The sequence below is a fragment of the Brassica oleracea genome, chromosome C3 (assembly GCF_000695525.1).
Source record: "Brassica oleracea var. oleracea cultivar TO1000 chromosome C3, BOL, whole genome shotgun sequence".
In the NCBI taxonomy this organism is placed as follows: Eukaryota; Viridiplantae; Streptophyta; class Magnoliopsida; order Brassicales; family Brassicaceae; genus Brassica; species Brassica oleracea.
Window position 1 is genome coordinate 1,287,306 of NC_027750.1, and position 21,600 is coordinate 1,308,905.

General features: G+C 37.1%; 7 protein-coding genes and 1 non-coding gene across 9 annotated transcripts; 5 read left to right on the forward strand and 3 right to left on the reverse strand.

Annotated features, from left to right (window-relative positions):
- The first annotated feature begins 31 nt into the window (after window positions 1-31).
- On the forward strand, window positions 32-1,434 carry LOC106329615 (dnaJ homolog subfamily C member 2-like). The gene is made up of 2 exons (XM_013768304.1): window positions 32-202; window positions 821-1,434. Exon 2 carries the CDS (start codon window positions 889-891, stop codon window positions 1,432-1,434), a length of 546 nt encoding a protein of 181 aa, XP_013623758.1. The 5' UTR covers window positions 32-202; window positions 821-888.
- A 1,816-nt stretch (window positions 1,435-3,250) lies between these two features.
- On the forward strand, window positions 3,251-4,503 carry LOC106329616 (cytosolic sulfotransferase 1-like). Its single transcript, XM_013768305.1, has 2 exons — window positions 3,251-3,283; window positions 3,411-4,503. Exons 1-2 carry the CDS (start codon window positions 3,251-3,253, stop codon window positions 4,401-4,403), a joined length of 1,026 nt encoding a protein of 341 aa, XP_013623759.1. The 3' UTR covers window positions 4,404-4,503.
- Window positions 4,504-5,524: 1,021 nt separating this feature from the next.
- LOC106328700 (cytosolic sulfotransferase 1-like) lies at window positions 5,525-6,864 on the forward strand. Of its 2 annotated transcripts, none has more exons than XM_013767190.1 (2): window positions 5,525-6,134; window positions 6,306-6,864. In XM_013767190.1, the coding sequence occupies exons 1-2, from the start codon at window positions 5,619-5,621 to the stop codon at window positions 6,798-6,800; spliced, it is 1,011 nt and encodes a 336-aa protein (XP_013622644.1). In that variant the 5' UTR covers window positions 5,525-5,618; the 3' UTR covers window positions 6,801-6,864. The 2 variants fall into 2 exon arrangements, with proteins under 2 accessions (XP_013622644.1, XP_013622643.1); XM_013767189.1 differs by having other exon boundaries at window positions 5,525-6,130; window positions 6,338-6,864.
- A 3,606-nt stretch (window positions 6,865-10,470) lies between these two features.
- On the forward strand, window positions 10,471-11,609 carry LOC106328699 (cytosolic sulfotransferase 1-like). The gene has a single exon (XM_013767188.1). It carries the CDS (start codon window positions 10,541-10,543, stop codon window positions 11,519-11,521), a length of 981 nt encoding a protein of 326 aa, XP_013622642.1. The 5' UTR covers window positions 10,471-10,540; the 3' UTR covers window positions 11,522-11,609.
- A 57-nt stretch (window positions 11,610-11,666) lies between these two features.
- On the reverse strand, window positions 11,667-11,746 carry TRNAL-UAG. Its single transcript has one exon. It is a non-coding gene; the product is annotated as a tRNA-Leu (tRNA).
- Window positions 11,747-12,198: 452 nt separating this feature from the next.
- Window positions 12,199-13,567, reverse strand: LOC106331806 (cyclin-B1-2-like; the record flags this gene model as incomplete). Its single annotated transcript, XM_013770220.1, is given in 4 exon segments — window positions 12,199-12,543; window positions 12,641-12,819; window positions 12,919-13,077; window positions 13,155-13,567. Coding segments are annotated over 4 exon segments (908 nt in total), but the record flags the coding sequence as incomplete, so codon positions are not given.
- A 901-nt stretch (window positions 13,568-14,468) lies between these two features.
- LOC106336432 (protein SLOW WALKER 1) lies at window positions 14,469-16,312 on the forward strand. Its single transcript, XM_013775268.1, has one exon. It carries the CDS (start codon window positions 14,542-14,544, stop codon window positions 16,144-16,146), a length of 1,605 nt encoding a protein of 534 aa, XP_013630722.1. The 5' UTR covers window positions 14,469-14,541; the 3' UTR covers window positions 16,147-16,312.
- A 188-nt stretch (window positions 16,313-16,500) lies between these two features.
- LOC106329617 (splicing factor 3A subunit 3-like) lies at window positions 16,501-19,367 on the reverse strand (the record flags this gene model as incomplete). Its single annotated transcript, XM_013768306.1, has 11 exons — window positions 16,501-16,832; window positions 16,923-17,069; window positions 17,158-17,367; window positions 17,461-17,610; window positions 17,743-17,814; window positions 17,889-18,053; window positions 18,129-18,225; window positions 18,322-18,464; window positions 18,605-18,709; window positions 19,077-19,190; window positions 19,341-19,367. Coding segments are annotated over 11 exons (1,377 nt in total), but the record flags the coding sequence as incomplete, so codon positions are not given.
- Window positions 19,368-21,600: the final 2,233 nt, after the last annotated feature.

Here is a 21,600-nt window from a genome sequence, read left to right on the forward strand (position 1 = left end):
ACGAGAAAAATGTAACCCAACAAGGTTTAGGAGACGACTTGCCACTTTTTTAAGCAAACTTTCTCTCTGTAGCTTCTCCTCTTTCCCTCTCTACATTGAGCTTCCGCCGCCGTTTCCTCCTGAAAAAAAAAATTGAACTTTCTCTGGTCCTCGCCAGCGATAACTTGGGAGGATAAACTGCGACGGCTAGCTCAAGCTTTTGGTAAGAAAAAAGCTGTTTCCTTTTCCTTCTTTTCGAGTCATGTCTTAAATCAGATGGATCGATTAGGGTTTCTTAGTCACTTGCTGGGCTTTTTCATGTGTTTATTGTTTTATGTAGAAGATTAGGAGCTTTAACTAAGGTTTAGGAACTGTTTCTCTTCAAATTTGTGTTTTTGATTGCTTGGTTCTGTTTTAACACTTAGCTGCTCTGTTTTACAGGAATCTAGGGTTTCTTAGTTTCGCTTAAACATATCTTACACTGTATACTTGCTTAAAGAGCTTTACTTGCTTAAAGAGTTTTTTTTTTCATGTGTTTATTATTTATGTAGAAGATGATGACTGTAACTAGGGTTTGGGAACTGTTTCTCTTCAATTGGTGACTCTGTGTGTTTTGATTGCTTGGTTCTGTTTTATATCTCTCTATCTGTTACAAGAGAGTTCAGTTGAGAGCATGTCTGAATTTAAAAAAAAAAAGTTTCTATCTTTATTGATGTATGAGTTACTTTGGTGTCTGTCTATTATCTTGAATCTCTTTAGCTTTTTGTGTGCTCTACAAGTTTATGTTTGTATTGCTGGCTGAGAAGTTTGCGACTGTTTTTTTTTTTAATATTTGTAACAGGAATAAACGTTGGTGCTCACTTTTTGGATTCTGGTTGATTTTTGGAGGATCCTACAAAGTGTATCATCATGCAGAGTTTGACAAGTAACTCTGTTGTTATTAAGCTACTTACTTATTCAGATGAGCTTGTGGAGGGGAAGCCGTTGTATGTTTCTTCCAATTCTCTTCCTGTGAAGGCACTAAACCGTGAACCTGCTGGTCATTCCTTTCATTCCGCTGCTCTCAAGCTTCGTGGCTGTACAAAGAAAGTCGTAGAGGATAAAGAAGATACCTCTGATTCTCCTAAGAAAGTAGCAAACAACGATGTGGAAGATATTCCTTCTTATGAAACGTACAAGAACAGCAGCAGCAGCAATAAGGGGAAGAAGAAGAAGAATAAGTCTGGGAAGGAAGTCAAGGAACAGCATGATCACTACGCGTTGCTTGGTTTGGCCAGTTTAAGGTATCTTGCGACAGAGGATCAGATCAGGAAAAGCTACCGCGACGCTGCTCTGAAGCATCATCCTGATAAGCTTGCTGCTGCTCTCCTTCTTACTGAGGAGAGTGAGGAAGCTAAGGAAGCTAAGAAGGAGGCGATTGAGTCTCACTTCAAGCTGATCCAAATTCAATGGTAGATACTGCTACTCAGAGCCCTCGAGCTGCTGCAATGGTCTGAGGATTTTGGTTTTGACAGAGGGAAGAGAAGAGCCTACAGACTCAATTTTTGCTGCTACGTTTCATATTTTTCATATACATCATATCAATGATCTGCTGCTACTCCTTACATTGAGTGTTTTAACAACAAACGAATTATTCTTATTTATCTATGTTTGTTCTAATTTTATTCAATTTTGTGTCTTCACCTAAGAACCAAAACGTGACCATCCTTGAGAAATTTTATTAAAGATATTTTAATAAGACTAATAATATATAGAATTTTTGAACTACTTTAATCATAATATTTTTTGATATTTTAAAGACGTGATCCAACTTAAAAATCACACATGAAATAAGGTCGTGATTTCTATTTTAATAGAATATATATATATATATGAAAAATTTCGAAAAAATCTGTTCAAAAAAATTTCAACAAGATCTTCAAAAATTATATGTAAATATTTTCACTAGTTTTATAATTAGTTTTGAAATATTGTTATACATTAATATATTCATTTATCATTTATAAAATGAGAAGATATCTTCTATCATATTTTTATCTATTACGTGATCACAATTTAACATAAATTAAATACAAAAATATTACTACGTTTCATATTTTTCATATACTGTCATGATCTGATGCTACTACTTACATTGAGTGTTTTGACAACAAACGAATTATTCTTATTTTATCTATTTTTGTTCTAATTTGCAAACTTTTTAATTGCCTGATTAGTTGTGAGACAGCTAATTTAGATATATATATATATATATATTATATGTATAATTTAATTTGTTAATGAACTATTCCAAGATCTTGTAGATTTTTTTGTGACTATTTTAATAGAGTAGATATTAATCGGATTCCTACTTCCCATGATGGATTAAATAATTTGCATATTTTAATTGAATGATTAGTTGTTAGTAGTTGTCGTTAGACGTTACAACAAATAAGAATCCAAAATATAAAGCTTACAAAAATAACCTCTATACTTCAAAACAAAAAATTAATTCGCATTCCATCTTCCCATGAGCAGAGGGCCGGCTCAAACCTTTTACGGACCCTGGGGCAAAATTAAAAAAAGTGACCCTTAACCGATGAAATTAAAATTTTAAAATTGTAGTTACAGGGTAAAATAAAATCGTTTTCGTTTGAAAATGTAAGCACAACCAGAAAAGTAAAACAGTCTTGCTCTTTTTATAGCTTCTTTTTTCTTGAGAATGAAATCATTTGTTCCTACAAAAACCTTCAAAATATAATATCTTTAGTCCGCTATACTTCAAAGTCAAGTTAATTTCTAAAATTTAAGTAAAAAGAGAAGTACGCCTGGATTTAAGAACCAAAAAATGAATTGATGAAGCTGAAAGTGAAAGTGAAATGGATACCTGAAACAAGAAAACAAAAAAAAAAATCCTCGGACGTTTTAGAAACGAAAAAAATATTTTGTTCTACCAAAAAAAAATCAGTGATCTCTAAACAAAAAACAGAATAGTAAAAAAAAATATTAAAGATCACTTACATAAACCAATCAACAATGTAAGAATCCTTAAGAATCAACGATTTTGAGAGTATTAAAATTGTATTGTCACTGAAGACGTCTTGATGTAATACACTCATGCCTAAAAGTTTAATCAAATTAACATAAATAAGATTTTGTTTCCATAAAGTTAGATTTATAAATTTTGTATTTATTAATTTTGTTTTTGTAAAACATTATATTATATGTATAGTTTACAAAAAATAGAATTGCACTACTACAATAAAAAAAAAATTATGGACCCCTTCTAGCAATGGGCCCTGGGTGGGTGCACTGCTGGCCCCAGGTCATCAGCCGGCCCTGCCCATGAGGAATTAAATAATTTGCAATTTTCTAATTGCTTGATTAGTTGTTGCACATGACAATAATCCAAAACATATTTAATTTGCTTATTCGTCAATTTATCGTAACAGAAAATCAACAATAGCTGTGTTTGCATTTCGAAGCAAACACACATTTCTAAAACAGACAAGGTAAGTGAAGAAACAAAGAAACTGATCTCTTCACTTCCTACAGACAAAGATTTTCAAGGGAATCTGTGCAAGTACCAAGGATGTTGGTATTACTACAACACTCTCCAAGGAGTCATCAATTTCCATAACAATTTTCAACCACAGGACACCGATGTAATCCTAGCTTCTTCCCCAAAGTCCGGCACAACTTGGCTCAAGGCACTCACGGTCGCACTCTTGGAGAGATCTAAACATCATGATGATCATCCATTGCTGTCAGATAATCCTCATGCCTTAGTACCATTCTTGGAGAACAATCTGTATCTCAAAAGCTCAACACCGGACCTAACCAAGTACTCATCATCCCCGAGGCTGTTTGCGACTCACATGCCTTTGCACACCTTGAAAGAGGGCCTCAATGGTTCTCCTTGCAAGATTGTGTTCATGTGCAGGAACGCAAAGGACGCGTTGATATCTATGTGGTATTTCGTTTGCAAGTATCAGAGAGTTGAAGCGAGTAGAAGCATTCTCGAGTCGTTGTTCGAGTCGTTGTGCAGTGGAGTCACCTTCTACGGTCCCTTTTGGGACCAAGTCCTCAGCTACTGGAGAGGCAGCTTGGAAGATCCGAGTCGTGTCCTGTTCATGAAGTACGAGGAAATGAAAGAAGAGCCTTATGCTCAGCTCAAGAGACTTGCGGAGTTCTTAGGTTGTCCTTTCACCGAGGAAGAATTAGAGAGCGGATCTGTGGACAAGGTCTTAGAGCTCTGCTCCCTGCGTAGCCTTAGCGACTTGGAGATCAACAAGTCCGGAAAAAACGTCAACGGCGTGGATTACAAGTTCTATTTCCGAAAAGGAGAAGTCTGTGACTGGAAAAATCATCTCACTCCGGAGATGGAGAGGAGAATCGACATGATCATTGAGGAGAAACTCAAAGGTTCAGGTTTGAGTTTCTAAGAGTATTGCTATCCTTTGTTGTTGTTGTGTTTCTATTATTATCGTAAATAAGATCTTTCACATTGTAACTTTGGTCTGATGACCAACATTATTCATTCACACAAACCAGAATTTGTATTGTTCCAATAACAACTTTAATGCTAAAGTGATATAAAAATATATATCAAAACTAAAGTCTTAACGCCTAAACGCTCTAAACAAGTTAGGTTGCCTCTTTTCGTATTTATATGTTACTTCATGTTCGAGATTGAGCTAGGCGGCGTGAGTCGAGAGGTCGGTCCGGCCTAGCGATTTAGGAAGAAATCGGAGATTAATTTTGAATATTTACTTTAGTGTTAATGATGAGTACCTATATTTTCAATATGTTTACGTGAAATGAAAGAGAAGTTGTTGTGGCCCAGTGGAATGTGCTATGCTTTTCAAGCAGCTGTACACGAGTTCAAGCCCCATTAAGTGTGGGCCGTGTGGCAAAGGCGCTCAAGAATGGGAACAATGATAAAACTGAGAGTGGTGGTTGAAGCTAAGCTAAGCAGAATGGTCATGTAGAAGGCAATGGATATTCCATGGTAGATACTACTGCTACTCAGAGGAGCCCTCGTACTGCTGCAATGAATGGTCTGAGAATTTTGGTTTTTTTTTTTTTAACAGAGAGGAGAGACGAGTGTAGACTCAATTTTTGTTTGCTACGATTCATATTTTTCATATACACCATATCATGATCTGCTGCTACTCCTTACATTGAGTGTTTTTGACAACAAACGAATTATTCTTATTTATCTATTTTTGTTCTAATTTTATTCAATTTTGTGTCTTCACCTAAGAACCAAAACGTGACATACTCATCTCTTCTCAGTGCTCGGAGCAAAGCTGCGTGCGTGTCTTATAGCCAACACGCCAAAGTTCTTATTAGAGCAATACATATTCTTAAATAATTTGCAATCCTTGCATGTGACGTGAGTCCAAAACATATAGCTTACAATAATAATCTTTATTATACTATAAAGGGACCTACTATAAAACACATTACATTATTGTCTGATTAGCTGTTGCGCACTAGAAGAACCAAAAGCAATATTAGCTTATAATAATAAGAAAAATAATAATGATCTCATACTTTCAAAACAATATATTATTATTAACTGGATTCCACCATCCCCTGAGGAGTTAAAATAGTTGTGTGTTGCATTTTGAAGCAAAGGGAGTAGCAAAAGAAACATGGATCACAATGAACTTCCTGTGAACTTGAGAGAAGACAAGGTAAGTGACGAGACAAAGAAACTGATCTCTTCACTTCCAACAGACAAAGATTCTCAAGGGAACCTCTGCAAGTACCAAGGATGCTGGTATTACTACAACACTTTCCAAGCAGTCATCAGTTTCCAGAAGCATTTTCAGCCACAAGACACTGATATAATCCTCGCTTCCACCCCAAAGTCCGGCACAACTTGGCTCAAGGCACTCACCGTGGCACTCTTGGAGAGATCTAAACATCATGATGATCATCCTATGAACCATCCATTGTTATCCAATAATCCTCACGCCTTAGTACCATTACTGGAGAGCTCAGCACCGGATCTAACCAAGTTCTCACCATCATCCTCTACGAGGCTGTTTTCAACTCACATGCCTTTGTACACCTTGAAAGAAGGTCTTAAAGGTTCTCCTTGCAAGATTGTGTTCATGTGCAGGAACGCAAAGGACGCGTTGATATCTAGGATGCATTTCAGGTCAGTGCCGGCTCTAAGGGTGGGTTGAGAGTGCATGCACATGGTCCCACCCTTCATGCTAACTTTTTTTAATTAATTTAGAGTCTGAAATTTTAAAAATGTATATTTATTTTTATAAAATGAATTCTCGTGCGACATACCTAATAAAAATAAAATAAAATAGAATAGCACAAAGACCCGTAATGTTTTGAACCGAGACTGTTTCAGGTGCAAGTATGAGAAAATTGAAGTAAATAGTAGCGTTCTCGAGCCGATGTTCGAGTCCTTATGCAGAGGAGTCACCTTCTACGGCCCCATTTGGGACAATGTCCTCAGCTACTGGAGAGGCAGCTTGGAAGATCCCAATCATGTTCTGTTCATGAAGTACGAGGAAATGAAAGAAGAGCCTTGTGTTCAGCTCAAGAGACTTGCGGAATTTTTAGGTTTTCCTTTCACTGAGCAAGAAGAAGATAGGGGAGTTGTGGAAAAGATCTTGGAGCTCTGCTCCCTGCGTAGTCTTAGCGACTTGGAGGCCAACAAGTCGGGAAAAACCGTTAACGGAGTGGATCACAAGTTCTTTTTCCGGAAAGGAGAAGTCGGTGACTGGAAAAATCATCTCACTCCGGAAATGGAGAGCAAGATCGACACGATCATTGAGGAGAAGCTGAGAGGTTCAGGCTTGAGTTTCTAAGAGTATATTGTATCCTCTGTTGTTGTGTTCTACTATTAACTTTAATAAGATTGTCACATTGTTACATACGTTACAAGGGTCGGGCGAGATTTGACTTTAAAAATAGTTTCGACAGTTATAATATACGTTTAATAAGCATTATTTTTTTTAAATAATTTATATTATTTTTAACATTTGTTTATACAGTTAATATGACCGAATTCTTAATATTGTTTCTGATTTAATTCAGAGTTGTCAGATTTTATAATGTTTGTAGTATTATAACGCTATAAAATACATAAACAATCGAAATCGATCAAAAGAGAATGAGATTTTTCAAATACCATTGCATCCTTTTGTGAAGGTTTATAAAATAGCGGAGATGAAATTAAATAATATTTATTTACCAAATTATAAATAATTACCCTTAAAAATATGAATATATAAATATAATATTACTCCCAAATTTAGTAATCCTATTAGCTTTAATAAATAATGTTTTTTTTTGTTTATGGTATATAATAACAAATAATCTTTTTCATATCTTTTATGATCACTTAAATTGCTTAAAAAAATATATATATATTTATTTCAAACTTATATGTATCAATATCAATAAATAATGAAATTAATAAAAATGATCTAACATATATATGGATGATGATGCTTTTTCCTTGTTTAATATTTGTTTTTATTGTGAAATTTATTACACAAATGAGCAAATGATCATACTGACAATTACTTTTGAATAGTACTCCACATGGAGTGGATGAAAGCGCACACCAAAAAAGTATAAAATGCAACCGGTTTTGGTTTTGGTGTATAAAATGCAACCGGTTTCGATTTTGGTATATGCATAATCTAATCATATTCCATATATTTATCTTTATTTTTCAACGTTGTCATGAGGGAAAAGAAGTGCAAAAAACAAAAATTCATAGGAGAATACTCTAGTGTCACTTTCTTGAAACATCAAATATTTGGTCACTGGATGGGAAAGACGTTCTCTTCTGGAACAATTTGATAACATATTAAGATGAACTCATTTAATGACTCATAGACCAAAAAAGCCCAACGTATTAGGAAAATACCCGAATGAAGGGATTAAGAAAAAAAGACAAAAGGACTCTCTTTTTACGAAAAAAAAACAGAGCATGTACGAAAGGATTAATCTTTCCCTACTCAAATCGTCTCTTAAGTCATTTCCAAAACTTTTATTACTACCTTCTTGGTGAAGGCATCATTCTGATTTCAAGCCTGAAGTTTTCCTGTGAGGATACTTCTCCCAACACACTAACACAGAAACAATATAGTTAAGATCTTTAAGGCCTCTTTGGCACACCATAAACCACTTTTCTTCATAAAAAGCAATTAAGAAATCCAATTTTTTTTTGATTAATTAACAAAAAGAAACTATATCATCAAACCAATATTCTTACTTTTAGGGTGTCTATTCAGAAAATATTATGTCGTTAAGCACAAACGAAGACATAAAGATTAATTAGCATATTGATCAGAAGTCATTATCTGAGAGACAAACCTTATCACTGTTTGGGACCAGTTCCTGTAGCAGCTTCATCCGTGCACTAATCTTCTCCCTTCTTTCTTATAATCTGAAAATTAGTAGTGAATTAGAAATTAATCAACTGATTAAGATAAAAAAAAGAGTTGTGCAAATATGTGAGATGCTAAGTTACTCGAGCTCTAACATAAACATATGAAAGTTTCTCATTCTATTCCAAGCTTTTATTCTTCTTCTTCGTTGAGCTTTTAGCCTATAGATAATGTTAGTGATATGTGTCAAGGATTCATCAATCACTGGCTTGATCACATGTCAACAAAACATAATTTGTATCTCACAACTTGTGTCTCACCTTTTTGTCGAGTTCTTTTATCTTGCGAAACCAATTGTTCTGGCTAGCTCCCGCGCTCAGAAACCAAACGCTGAGATGAATCTGTCTCACCAGGCTCGGTTTTGAGACTTTCCAGATAAGAGTTGGAGTTAGAAGGTACCAATCTGCGCCACCGAGTACTTGGCCACTATCAAAATTCATTTTTACAGAAATCAAAACAGGTCTAAGAACAAACAATTCCAAACCACTACATATACAATCCCAAACCACTACATATAGATTGGGAAGAAGAAGAAGAAGAGAAGCACAAACCATCTGTATTAAGGAGCTGGAGGCGTCTCTGTCTAAGTTTATTACAGAGGTTGTTAACCGTCTCTGTAGCGTCGGTCTGATGCTCTTTGAGCTCGCAGACAGACATAGCCTTCTCCGCCGCCGATAAGATGATCGTAAGAGAAAGAATGCTCACCTATTTATACTCTCATATTCACCGATTCCTAATCAAAGCACGCATTCAAGGCTATATTGTGGTGATTGAATTAAGGGGGAGTAAACACGGAGAAGAAAGAAACGGATGCATTCGACGAAGATGAAAAGTCTCTGTACAATGAAGTAGAAGACGACAACGCCAAAATTTTAGGTTTTTTTTTTATCAGATTACGGGCCGATATTAAATAAAACGTAGCCCAACACTTTTCCAGCCCATCATACAAAAACAAATACAGATACGGCTGTATAAATGAAACGCAGACCACAAGTTAAAGTAGATACGTGTCGGCCTGTTAGAGAGGTGACTTTCCACGTGGATAGCTTAGGAGTGAGACCAACGTATTTTTATATATATATATAAATTTAGCTTAAACTTTTATTTTTGGGTTGATTGGTTGGGTTCTATATACGTTATTTAGCTTAAACTTTTATCTACGACCTTTAGAATCATCAACCATGATTGAAGTCAATTTCTAAATCTACAATAAAAATAATAATGGTAAAACTCCTAATTTACTAAAATAATATTTTTGTGTCGTAAGAAAAATATACAACTACAACAACTACATCTACATCAAAATTTAATGTTACATCCCAATCAATAATCTTTTCTATATACTTTAGACTCAAATAGTAAAAGCAGTCGTAACGTTACAGATCATTATTATGGAGATCAATTGGAACAAAAGCAAAAGCAGATTAAATCAAATCATATGGGAAACATTATAAACCAAACAACACAATTTATTATAGTTTTGAATAATAAAAATAGTCAATACAAATTATATATTTAAATAATAAAATTATATAAAAAATCATAACATATAATATTAAGTTATAGCTATTTTATTATATTATGTGTTTACATAAACATATTATAATTAAAACACATATATTTACATTGATATGCAGACATTTTCTAAATATAATTTGAATAAAACTACCACATGAAAATAGAAAGAAATAAGTACACAATGAGAGTTTCTTTATATTGTTGGAGTTATGGGTAAAATAGATGAAAATGTAATATTTATATAAAAAAAATAAATTTTAGAATTAAGTATTTGTAATAAAATCATTTATTAGTCGAAAAATGGAAAATGAATAAAAACATCAAATGTGTAGTGGGTGAGAACTGTCTGCACCATATCTATTTTTTTTTTCAAAAAATTACAAAAAAAATACTGAAGAGATTTCCTGTCAAATGCAACTTAAAAATAAAATTAGGTGAACTGTCTTTTTCACACTACACCAACCATTCAAAGTCAACACAAGGTAATAATTGAATTCATTCATTACAGATATTAAATAATTAGCAATCCTCTAATTGCTTGATCAGTTAACTGGATTCCTATACCATCCCACAAGGAATAGTTAAATAGCTGTGTTTGCATTTTGAAGCAAACACACATTTCTGAAACAATGGATCACAATGAAGTTCCTGAGCACTTGAGAGAAGACAAGGTAAGTGAAGAGACGAAGAAACTGATCACTTCACTTCCTAAAGATAAAGATTCTCAAGGAAGGAGGCTCTGCAAGTACCAAGGAAGCTGGTATTACTACAACACTCTCCAAGGAGTCATCAATTTCCATAACAATTTTCAGCCACAAGAGACTGATATAATCCTCGCTTCCACCCCAAAGTCCGGCACAACTTGGCTCAAGGCACTCACGGTCGCACTCTTGGAGAGATCTAAACATCATGATGATCATCCATTGCTGTCAGATAATCCTCATGCCATAGTACCATTCTTGGAGAACAATCTGTATCTCAAAAGCTCAACACCGGACCTAACCAAGTACTCATCATCATCATCATCATCATCGTCCCCGAGGGTGTTTGCGACTCACATGCCTTTGCACACCTTGAAAGAGGGTCTCAGGGGCTCTCCTTGCAAGATTGTGTTCATGTGCAGAAACGCAAAGGACGCGTTGATATCTATGTGGTATTTCATCTGCAAGAATCAGAGAGTTGAAGCGACTAGAAGCATTCTCGAGTCGTTGTTCGAGTCTTTGTGCAGAGGAGTCACCTTCTACGGTCCCTTTTGGGACCAAGTCCTTAGCTACTGGAGAGGCAGCTTGGAAGATCCGAGTCGTGTTCTGTTTATGAAGTACGAGGAAATGAAAGAAGAGCCTTGTGTTCAGCTAAAGAGACTTGCGGAGTTCTTAGGTTGTCCTTTCACTGAGGAAGAGGAAGAGAGCGGAGCTGTGGAAAAGATCTTGGAGCTATGCTCCCTGCGTAGTCTTAGCGACTTGGAGGCCAACAAGTCGGGTAAAACCGTTAACGGCGTGGATCACAAGTTCGAAGTCGGTGACTGGAAAAATCATCTCACTCCGGAGATGGAGAGGAGAATCGACATGATCATTGAGGAGAAACTAAGAGGTTCAGGTTTGAGTTTCTAAGAGTATGGTTATCATATATATGTTAATTGTGTTTCTATTATGAATGTAATAAGACTAGTCTGGTTTCATGACCAACATTTCTCTTATTTTCTTCAGCTGGTGGACAATGTTTTTATATTATACAAAATAAAAAACAAAAATTAATTGACAGCTGTGGGATTTGAACCCACGCCCTTGCGGACCAGAGCCTAAATCTGGCGCCTTAGACCACTCGGCCAAACTGTCTTGCTGTACCTAGTGTTCTTTCCTACTTGGATATTCCATTTTTCTTTCTTCCATTTACTTGGAAAAGAAGATGTCTCTGACGTTTGAAACCCTGAAGAGCTGTTGTCTGATACAAAACGAGGTCCTTTCAGTGTTTAACAAGCACCAACAGGTAATTTGGATACAGCATGGGAGAAGAAGATTGTACCAATGTGTTAATCAAAGCTCTCAGTAACATGATAGATAACTTATTATATGCTTTAGCTAAAAGTTATCAATCAATCAAAAAGGGAGAAGGTATCAATCCTACTTATTTTGACTATGTAGGTATTGACAACTTTTGGTCAAGAGTTTACTCTATGTTTACCTCTCTCGCCTTCTCCTACTTTGTCAGACGTGCGAGCATGAGATTGTGATGGTATGAGTTAACCGACAATAGAGGCTACACAGCAAGATGCAACAAGCAAACACAATCAAACAACAGAAAGCTTATCTATTAGTCATAGAAAAGGTGAAACCAATACAGACATGTTTGTTTACTCATAAAAGAATTCATTATTACTTCTTGAACTCATAACAACAAAAGAGGTTTTTTTAAAGCAAATCTTCAAATTCAATCAGAGAGAGAGAGATCTGATGAACGACTCCTTTTCCCCATCACTTAAGCAGAAAGAGGAGCAGCAGCACTCAAGAGCGACTTGGCTGGTGAGACCAAAGCAACACCACCGTTCTCCACTTTAGAGTACTTCTTGTACACAGCACGTAGCCTGCTCTCTCCACATCTTGAGTGATGTAAAGCTAAAAGCTTTGAGCATTCCCTATATAACACACAACAACAAAGAACAAAACATATAAGTCTCTGCAACTAATAGACAAGAACAGAAACAGATATTTGCAAGTCTTCTCTGTTCTTACATAATCTCAGACTCTGAATATCCTGTGTGGAACGTCAACGTCTCGGTCCAAGCAGGAGACTTCTTCAGTGCGCATCTCGCTGTGTAGACGGCTGAAGCAGCAAGCATGGAGGGACAGAACTTCAGCGTGTCATAGTGCATCATCCCCAACTCAGCAAGAAAGTGAACCATATTCTCCATCTATAGACAACAACAACAAAAATCAAAGTCGATCTCAGTCTCTTTCCAATCTAGAACTGTATGAAAAAATCAACACTTTACAGCAAATATTCAACTCACCTCAGGGTCAGACATCGAAGCTTTGATAAACCGGACAAGGAACACGTACTGAGTCGGAACAGTCAAGTACCATTCGAGGTTCCCAAGGATGGTCTTCTCCATCACAAGAATCTGCTTGTTGTTGTAAGCATTGTCCGTCACATACACCAAATCATTCACCTACACAATCACATCACACCAAATCATTAACATTCAAACACACACAAAAGGACACAAATCAATCTTTAATATGTTACCTGAGGAGGCCAGATCTCTTCGTATTTGGAAGCGATGAGCAAGGCACTGATTCCCAACAGCTGCAACTCTCTTTTGGGGACAGCTTTCACAGAGAGGAACCGATCAATAATATTGACAGTGAGATACATAGTCTCCAAGTTAAGTTCAAACTTGATGTGAACTTCTAACAACCAATCAACCAAGATAGCTCTCATCTTCTCATTCACATCGGTCTGAATGTGCATATACATCTTCGGCTGGCTCTCCTTCTCCACTTCTTTGTAAAACGAGTACATATCATCAACGTACTCAACCGCAGCCAGGTGGTTATCTCTGTCAGACTCGTCAATATCGAGAATCTTGGGCTTGGTGGTTATAGAACACGCAGCTTTGCTCCTAGCGCTGAGAACTGATGAGTAGGTCACCTTAGCGGCTGGTTTCTTCTCCACCTTCTTTGGTGGCTCAACCACTTCAGCGTGTTTGGTCTGTTGTTGTGGCTTAAGCTTGATCACTAGGTTCTTCTTGGGAACCGCCTTTTGAGCTTCTTGGTTCTTGTTTCTTGGAGCAAGAGGCTGTGGCTTCTGGGCGTTGGCTAGCAGCTGAGCGCGGAAGCTTCGGGTGATGGGACGGTTGATCGGAGGCTGAGGCTTCCCTCCTTGAGCCACGGGAACGGAAACAAGGCTGTTTCCGATGTCACCGAGCGGGCGGCGATTCTTCACGGCGCCGTTCTTGTTAACACCTGAGAAGAAGAAACACATATGATGATAATCTGATCTTCGATTCATAACCACAATCAAATCAATTCAGATATTTTCAAAACCCGATCGGATCTGTATCCAACGAAACCCAGATTCGATTTAAAATACGATGAATTTCGATTTCAATTTCAAATCAAACAAACACAGATTAAATAAAACTCAGATCGATCGAAATCAACGAAAACACAAAGACGCGAAGAAACTACTACCTCTGACTTGTTCAGGCATGTTGGTTCTCGTCGCCATTATTGAACTTCTGCAGATTCTTACTCTTCTTGATCTTCGGATCTCTCTTGTTGAAAAAGAGTTTGTGAGAACTGAGAGATTCTGATGGGAGAGAGCGCCTTCTTATGAAGGAGGAGCCAACGGCTCGCTTCCAACGGTCATATTTTTGGTCATCTTTTATTTCTCGCCGTTGGATCATTCGGTTTTTAGATCTGACGGTTGATAAACAATCAACGATACTGTAATGCGCTGGCACCGGGCCGTTGGGCTGTGTTATTAAAAAGCCCATTTCAAGGCCCAAAAAATGTATATGAACCCTAACTAACCAGAGAGTCGTAACGTCTTCTATAATCGCTTAAACCCTAAACCGCCACCATCTTCCTCTTCCTCTTCCCTTTCAATTTTCAAGTTTCTAACTGCAACAATGGAGGAGGAGCTTCGAGTTCGACTCAACGACCACCAACCATCGAAGATCTTCCCGGTGAAGCCCAAATCAACTCCCAAACCCCTCTCCAAACCCGAAACCCCCGATTCTCGATACTGGTCCTCCTTCAAACCCCACTCAATCCCCAACCTCGTATCCTCCGTCTCCGCCGTCGCCTTCTCTCCGATCCACCCCCACTCCTTCGCCGTCGCGCACTCCACCACCGTCTCCCTCTTCTCCTCCAACACTCTCGCCCCCTCCCGCCGCTTCTCCTTCAAAGACGTCGTCTCCTCCGTCTCCTTCCGCTCAGACGGAGCTCTCCTCGCCGCCTCCGACCTCTCCGGGACTGTCCAGGTCTTCGACGTCAAGGAGCGGATGGCTCTCCGTAGCCTCCGCTCCCACAAGGCGGCGGCGAGGTTCGTCAAGTACCCCGTCCACGATAAGCTCCACCTGGTGTCGGGAGGAGACGACGGAGTCGTCAAGTACTGGGACGTCGCCGGGGGCACGGTTATCTCCGATCTAATCGGACATAAAGATTACGTTCGGTGCGGAGACTGCTCTCCGGTGAACGATTCGATGTTCGCTACGGGGGCTTACGATCATACCATCAAGGTGTGGGACGCGAGAGTGGGGAATTCGAAATGGATAGCTGAGATCAACCACGGGGCACCTGTGGAGGATATTGTGTATTTGCCGTCTGGTGGTATGATCGCGACGGCTGGTTTGAACAGCGTGAAGGTGTGGGATTTGATCGGAGGAGGGAGGATGGTTTGTTCCATGGAGAGTCATAACAAGACGGTGACGTGTCTCTCCGTGGGGAGGATGGGATTGGAAGGGGAGAATAGGCTTGTGAGCGTTGCGTTAGACGGTTACATGAAGGTGTTTGATTACGGGAGGGGGAAGGTTACTTACTCAATGAGGTTCCCAGCTTCTTTAATGTCTGTGGGGCTGTCTCCAGATAGCTCTGTTCGTGTTGTTGGAGGTTCTAACGGTATGGTGTTTGCTGGGAAGAAGAAGAATAAGGCGAGAGATGAGGAGGAGAAGAAGAAAGCTAGCGTGGTGACGAGTTTTTGGAGTGTGAAGAGTGAAGTGGATGAGAGTAGGAGAAGGGCGTTGAGGCCGAGTTACTTCAGGTATTTTCAGAGAGGGCAGAGCGAGAAGCCGTCTAAAGATGATTACTTGGTCAAGGAGAGTAAAGGAGTGAAGCTGACGAGGCACGACAAGCTGTTGAAGAAGTTCAGGCATAAGGAGGCTTTGGTCTCTGTTTTGGAGGAGAAGAAGCCGGCCGACGTGGTGGCGGTGATGGAGGAGTTGGTGGCGAGGAGGAAGATTGTCAAGTGCGTGTCGAATTTGGAGGAAGGTGAGTTGGGACTGCTGCTCAGTTTCTTGCAGAGGTACTGTACCGTGGAGAGGTATTCGAAACTGTTGATGGCGTTGACGAAGAAGGTTTTGGAGACTAGAGGTGAGGATATTAACGGTAAAGAGGAGTTTAAAGGGATACTAAGGAACCTGAAGAGGGAGGTGAATCAGGAGATTAAGATTCAACAGTCTCTGTTGGAGATTCAGGGTGTTATTGCTCCTTTGATGAGAATTGCTGGGAGATGATGAATCAAATCTAAGGTTTGTCTGCTTTGTTTTATTGTAATGCTTATTCTAGATTATATTTCAAGTTTTGTTTTATTTCTATTGCTGGGAGATGATGAAAGAATCAATGCAAGTTTTGTTTGCTTCTTTTGCTTTGTTTTTATGTTAATGCTGCTGCTATTCAGTTTTTAACTATGTATTCACGGTTTACACAAATTCTATAATGAAATTCTACAAAACTAAACATGGAAACAAATGAATCTCTTTGGAAATGAGAAACAATTAGCGAAAAAATATTATATACTTTGGTAAATGTAAGTGATCAAAAATGTCAAATTGTGAGAATCATCATCTGAAATTTATATAACTCAAGAATTCTCTTTTGTAACGATTTTATATCCTTGATTTGTAATGGTCAATCGAATAACAAATCAAAGGTTTGAGTTTATGTAAAGACAATACTTGACAAATGGTCTGATATTATAAAGAAGAAAGGTAAGTCTGATGAGATATGAAATGTAATCAAGTAGAGCCTCTAGCACATTCCTGAATGTGAACAATCAGATGAGACCTTGACGTTTAAGATCAGAGTAAGTCTTCTTGTTGTAAACGTTACCATCACCATCTTCATATTCTTCTTCAACCTCTGGCTTCCATTTGTTAACTCCTTGCCTCTCCTGTATCCTCTGCCACAGTTCTTTCGCTTCCTGCAACAAATCACAAGATCAAAATTACCAAAACTATTGCTTTAAACTAAATCAAAGTCTTCTTCTTTTGATAATAATAACAATGTATACCTTAATAGAAGTGATCTCGTTGAAGTTCTTTGTGTTTGGGATCCCCAAGCAACGCATTCCATCTTGGTGTTGAGGCTCTTTAAAATGTCTCTCAAAAGCCCTTCTCCCCTTGTAGATTTTGTTTCTACATATCTCGCATTCAAATTTCTACACCAAAATAACAACACACAAATTTTGAGTAGTCCCATATAAGTATTATTATAACATTGATGGTCTAATAAACTCGACTACATACCTGGCCAAGGCCATGAAGCTTGTAGAGCCAGTATGGTATAGGCTTCCCGTCCACACCCATTGGCAGGTTCAGTGGATTGTGAAAGGCACCTTCCTCCTCTTCATCACTTTCTATCTCTGCCCGTTCTTCCTCCCCCTTGCGTTCTTCCTCCATCTCTTCATACGTCATGGCCTGCTTCTTTTCAATGTTTTGCTTAGTCCTTTCGATTGCCTATTCAAAATTTCAGACAACAAACAAAGTTAAAATGTCAGCTCTTAGGGAGAAAACAATAGATGTATCAAAGAGGTACTTCCACGAACTAACCTCATCAAGTAAGTTGCAGAGCTTCTTCACTTTGGCCTCTGTTAGTGCAATCTGTTTAGCACTGTCTGGCTCCTGCGTTGCTTTGGCATCTCCATTTTGTCTCCCTTTGTGCAGAGGTTTGGCAAAATGTTTCTTATCCAGAGGCGAATGCTGAACATAAACAGAATCAATAAATGGCATAAGATAACATCAACTTGATAACAAGACAGAGCTACTAATCAGTACAACGCAAAACTAAATAAAAACAATGCGTTTCTAGGAGATCAAGACAAGTGTACGAACCTTTGTGAGGAAAAGTCTCTCGGCACGCTGCTGCAGTGTACCACCAACTTTAAGTCCCAAAGCCCCCAGCGCCTGAATCACATAAAACACATAATTAGAGGAATAATTCTTCAGTGATCATAAAAAACATGAAGCATGGTCATTACCTCCTTCAGCTTTTCAGGTCCCACACCAGTCAATTCATCAGCTGTGGTGTAGTAACCAAGATCTATGACAGTATGCTCAGATGGAACAAGTTTACTTTCCTGGCCGTGGCTCTCCCAGCCTATCACTTTTCCATCTGCAAATTGCTCTTCAAAATCAACCTCAACCTGTAAGAAACCAACGTATTAATTGCAAGAGATCAAACTGCATAAAACAATAAAGAGAGGGAGGAGAGTTTAAACCTTGGAAAGCATTCTGTCAAGGTCTTGCAACGGCTCAGTTCGCTGGAGAAAGTTGACCAAGTACTCTAGCAGAGCCTCCATGTACTTCATGTATTGCCTAAAAGGACAACAAGGAAAGCCATTAACATACAGGTACTAGAAACAAATATGGAGGCTTTTTAAGTATATAACAAAATTTCAATGTAATGTTTACCTTGAAAACTTCAGTCTGCGAGGTACTTTCTCTGGATGAGAAAAGACATCGAGGTAAACAGAATATTCAACCCTGTCCCCGAATTTAGAGTTGATGTACTGGTTATACATATCATGCAAGTCCAAGTACCGACCAGCTCCTTCCTGCACAGTACACAAAGAAGATTTAAACAATTTTAGAAATTCTATAAACTACCATGAAGCTAGTAATGTTCAAAAAAAAAAGGGACTAATAATGCTCTGTTAAAATGTTTCAAGAATAAGAAGTCAAACAGAAAAATTACCTCTCCACTGAAGGAAATAACTGGTTTCGCCTTCAGAAGTGCTTCGTAGTCCGCGCTGGCATCAACAAGAGGTCCAGGAGGATACTTTCTATGATACTCACGTATCTGTAAGTTTGTAAAAAAGTTTAATTAGTTCCATATCTGATGATTTCATCGCTGATAGAATAAATAACAAGGATTCTTGATATAAATAATTCATTCAAGAAGACCTCTATGAAACATCAAAACAAGAAATTTGAATCTTATTCAGGGTTTGCACTCTACTTCGCTGAAATATATGAACATGGTTCTTAACTCTCTATCACCAGTGGATTAAGATAATCAATGAAATTATAATTAACAGGTTGCTAAATCTCTCATTCTCGATTAAACGATACTATTCAAAATTCAGCTACTCTATTTTAGAAACAAACAATGGTAACTTTTGAGAAATAAAAATAAAAAAAAAGGCAAAAGGGATAGAAAGCAAAACCTCTTTCAAACGATCATAAAACGCACAGTACACATTAACCCCTGACGCAGTCCGGCCACCAAGCGCAGCAATCTCATCTTCCCTAGCTCCATCCTTATCTTCATAAGTTTCAACCTTTACAGCCAACACAAGAATCAACGTTAGCTTTAATATCTACTGATACGAAACTACACAGTCATTAAAAAAAAGCCTAAAGTGGCCTCTATGATGATTGTTTAATAAGTAACCAAAATCAATTCATCAATACGATTTGCTCACACAAACCTCTGAAGATTTATAAACATCATCAAATCAGACACCAACGAAAAGAATAACCGAATCATATTAGAGCAAAACAAGACCATCAATAAAACTAATAAAGAGTAATTCAATGGTGGAATCAGAATATCAATAAGCAAAATTTGGTACATGGTCTCAAAACATTAATGTCTTGATTCACATTTTATTTCTTCCTCATTTTCCACTTTCCACCCTCTCAAGACAAATAAATACCCGAAAAATATCAGCAGGCCAATCAATCAATCAATAAAACTAATAGAGCAAGTAATTTAATGGTGAAATCAGAATATCAATAAGCAAAATTTGGTACATGGTCTCAAAAACAATAAAGTCTTGATTCACATTTTACTTCTTCCTCATTTTCCACCATTCCGACAGGACAAAAAAAAAAACAGAACAATCAATCAAATCAACCAATGAGAATATGTATCCGACCAGACGATGCAGCACGAGATACTGAAGGATCGAATTAGAATCTGAAAATCCCCAAACGCTTATCTCTAGCAGGTAAAAAGCTGTAACACTTAAATATCCAAAGAGTACGACGAATAGGGATCTTGACTCCAGATTCTAATTACGAAAAGCCTCGAGCTGATAAAAAAAATCAGGAACGGAAATGACGGGTTAGTTAACTAGGAGAACCCTAATTAAACAAATCCTTTTAAAAAATTCGATTTAGCGCAGCTATGACTCGACACGCTTCCATTGAGCGTTTGTGGAAGGCGATCTTAAGGGCTGCGCCAACGAAAAACCCCTAATTCGAAAACATAAACCCTAATTTGATTCCAATACTACAGCAATTGCGAAGAGAAGCGAGAAAGCGATATATAAGGGAGACAGTGTTTTACCCTAATCCAACTTAAGGCCTATTACATATAAAACTTATTGTAGGCCCATAAGCCCATCGTTTGTAAAGCCCAATAACTAAAATTTTTCATTAGTGTTTACGACGTGTCAAAAATTATGGATAAACTTAAACGGATTTTTGTTAATACAGTTCTTAACCGACATTTACGTTTTCACTATCCCTTATTAAAAAACAAATCTCATACATACAGATAAACATACACTACAGCATTATAATACATACTAGGTGGTAACCCGCGCCTTGCGCGGAGTGATGGATTAAAAGAGATTATAACTTTAAAACTATATAGACTAATTTATTGAGGTATTTTAATTATATTTTATGGAAATACATCTAAAAGAGTAAGTAAAGACTTATATAAATTTATTATGAATTTAAGATGAAAAAAAAAGCAAGAGCATTATTGTTTTCATAATATAAATTATGAATATAAAATAAAATGAAACATATGCAACAGAATAATAAAATATGAAAGAAACAAATTTATAAAGAAACAAATAAAAAATTGATAAAACCACAACTACTGTTAGAAGTGTCTTCAGAACTCGTGGTTTGCAATTCTATAGAAAGCCATAACAAAGTATCAACTTACCAAACTAAACACATATATTTACCAAATTCAGTAAACGAAATGTTATACCTCTTTCTGAAAACATCGATTTCTGGAACATCGTTACTTTCAAAAATAATTTTTGAAACCCATCATTGTTAATCACATTCTTTAATCGACCTTATCATGATAAAAAAAAATGTAAGCAAAATCAAAGACGAAATTCATGAATTTTTTTTTTGTATGTATCACAAATTGTTCTAATTTTCATACGAATACTTGTCTGAGTCAAAACTTTCCTATAATAATTTTTCGAATGCTAATTTTTGAATATATAATGGAAAGTAAATAAATTTAATAATATTTGCCCAATATATATGGCATTCAATGTCGATCTTCCGCGTTCTAGTGTGAATCAAGAAATAATTTTTCGAATGCCCAATATATATGGCAATTAATTTATACATTCAATGATTTGAAATATTGGGCAAATATTATTAAATTGCATTGAAAAATTGCCATATATATAGTCACTAAATTTGTTTGGGTACCACCTAGTACATACAAGATTAAAAAGGGTTAGATTATGCATTATATTATATATAATATTTAAAATATACGCTTACATAGTACATATACCATTAAAAAAGAAGTTAGATTATGCATTATATTTATGTAGTAAACTATAGTTTATTAGAAATATAGCAACTTTCTACAACGTTGATCAATATATGGTCCTATTTTTTTCAAACTACGAAATGTGTTATCACTCCATATAAAACTCATACACCAATATTATATTTTGTAGAATGAAAATCATCCAATAA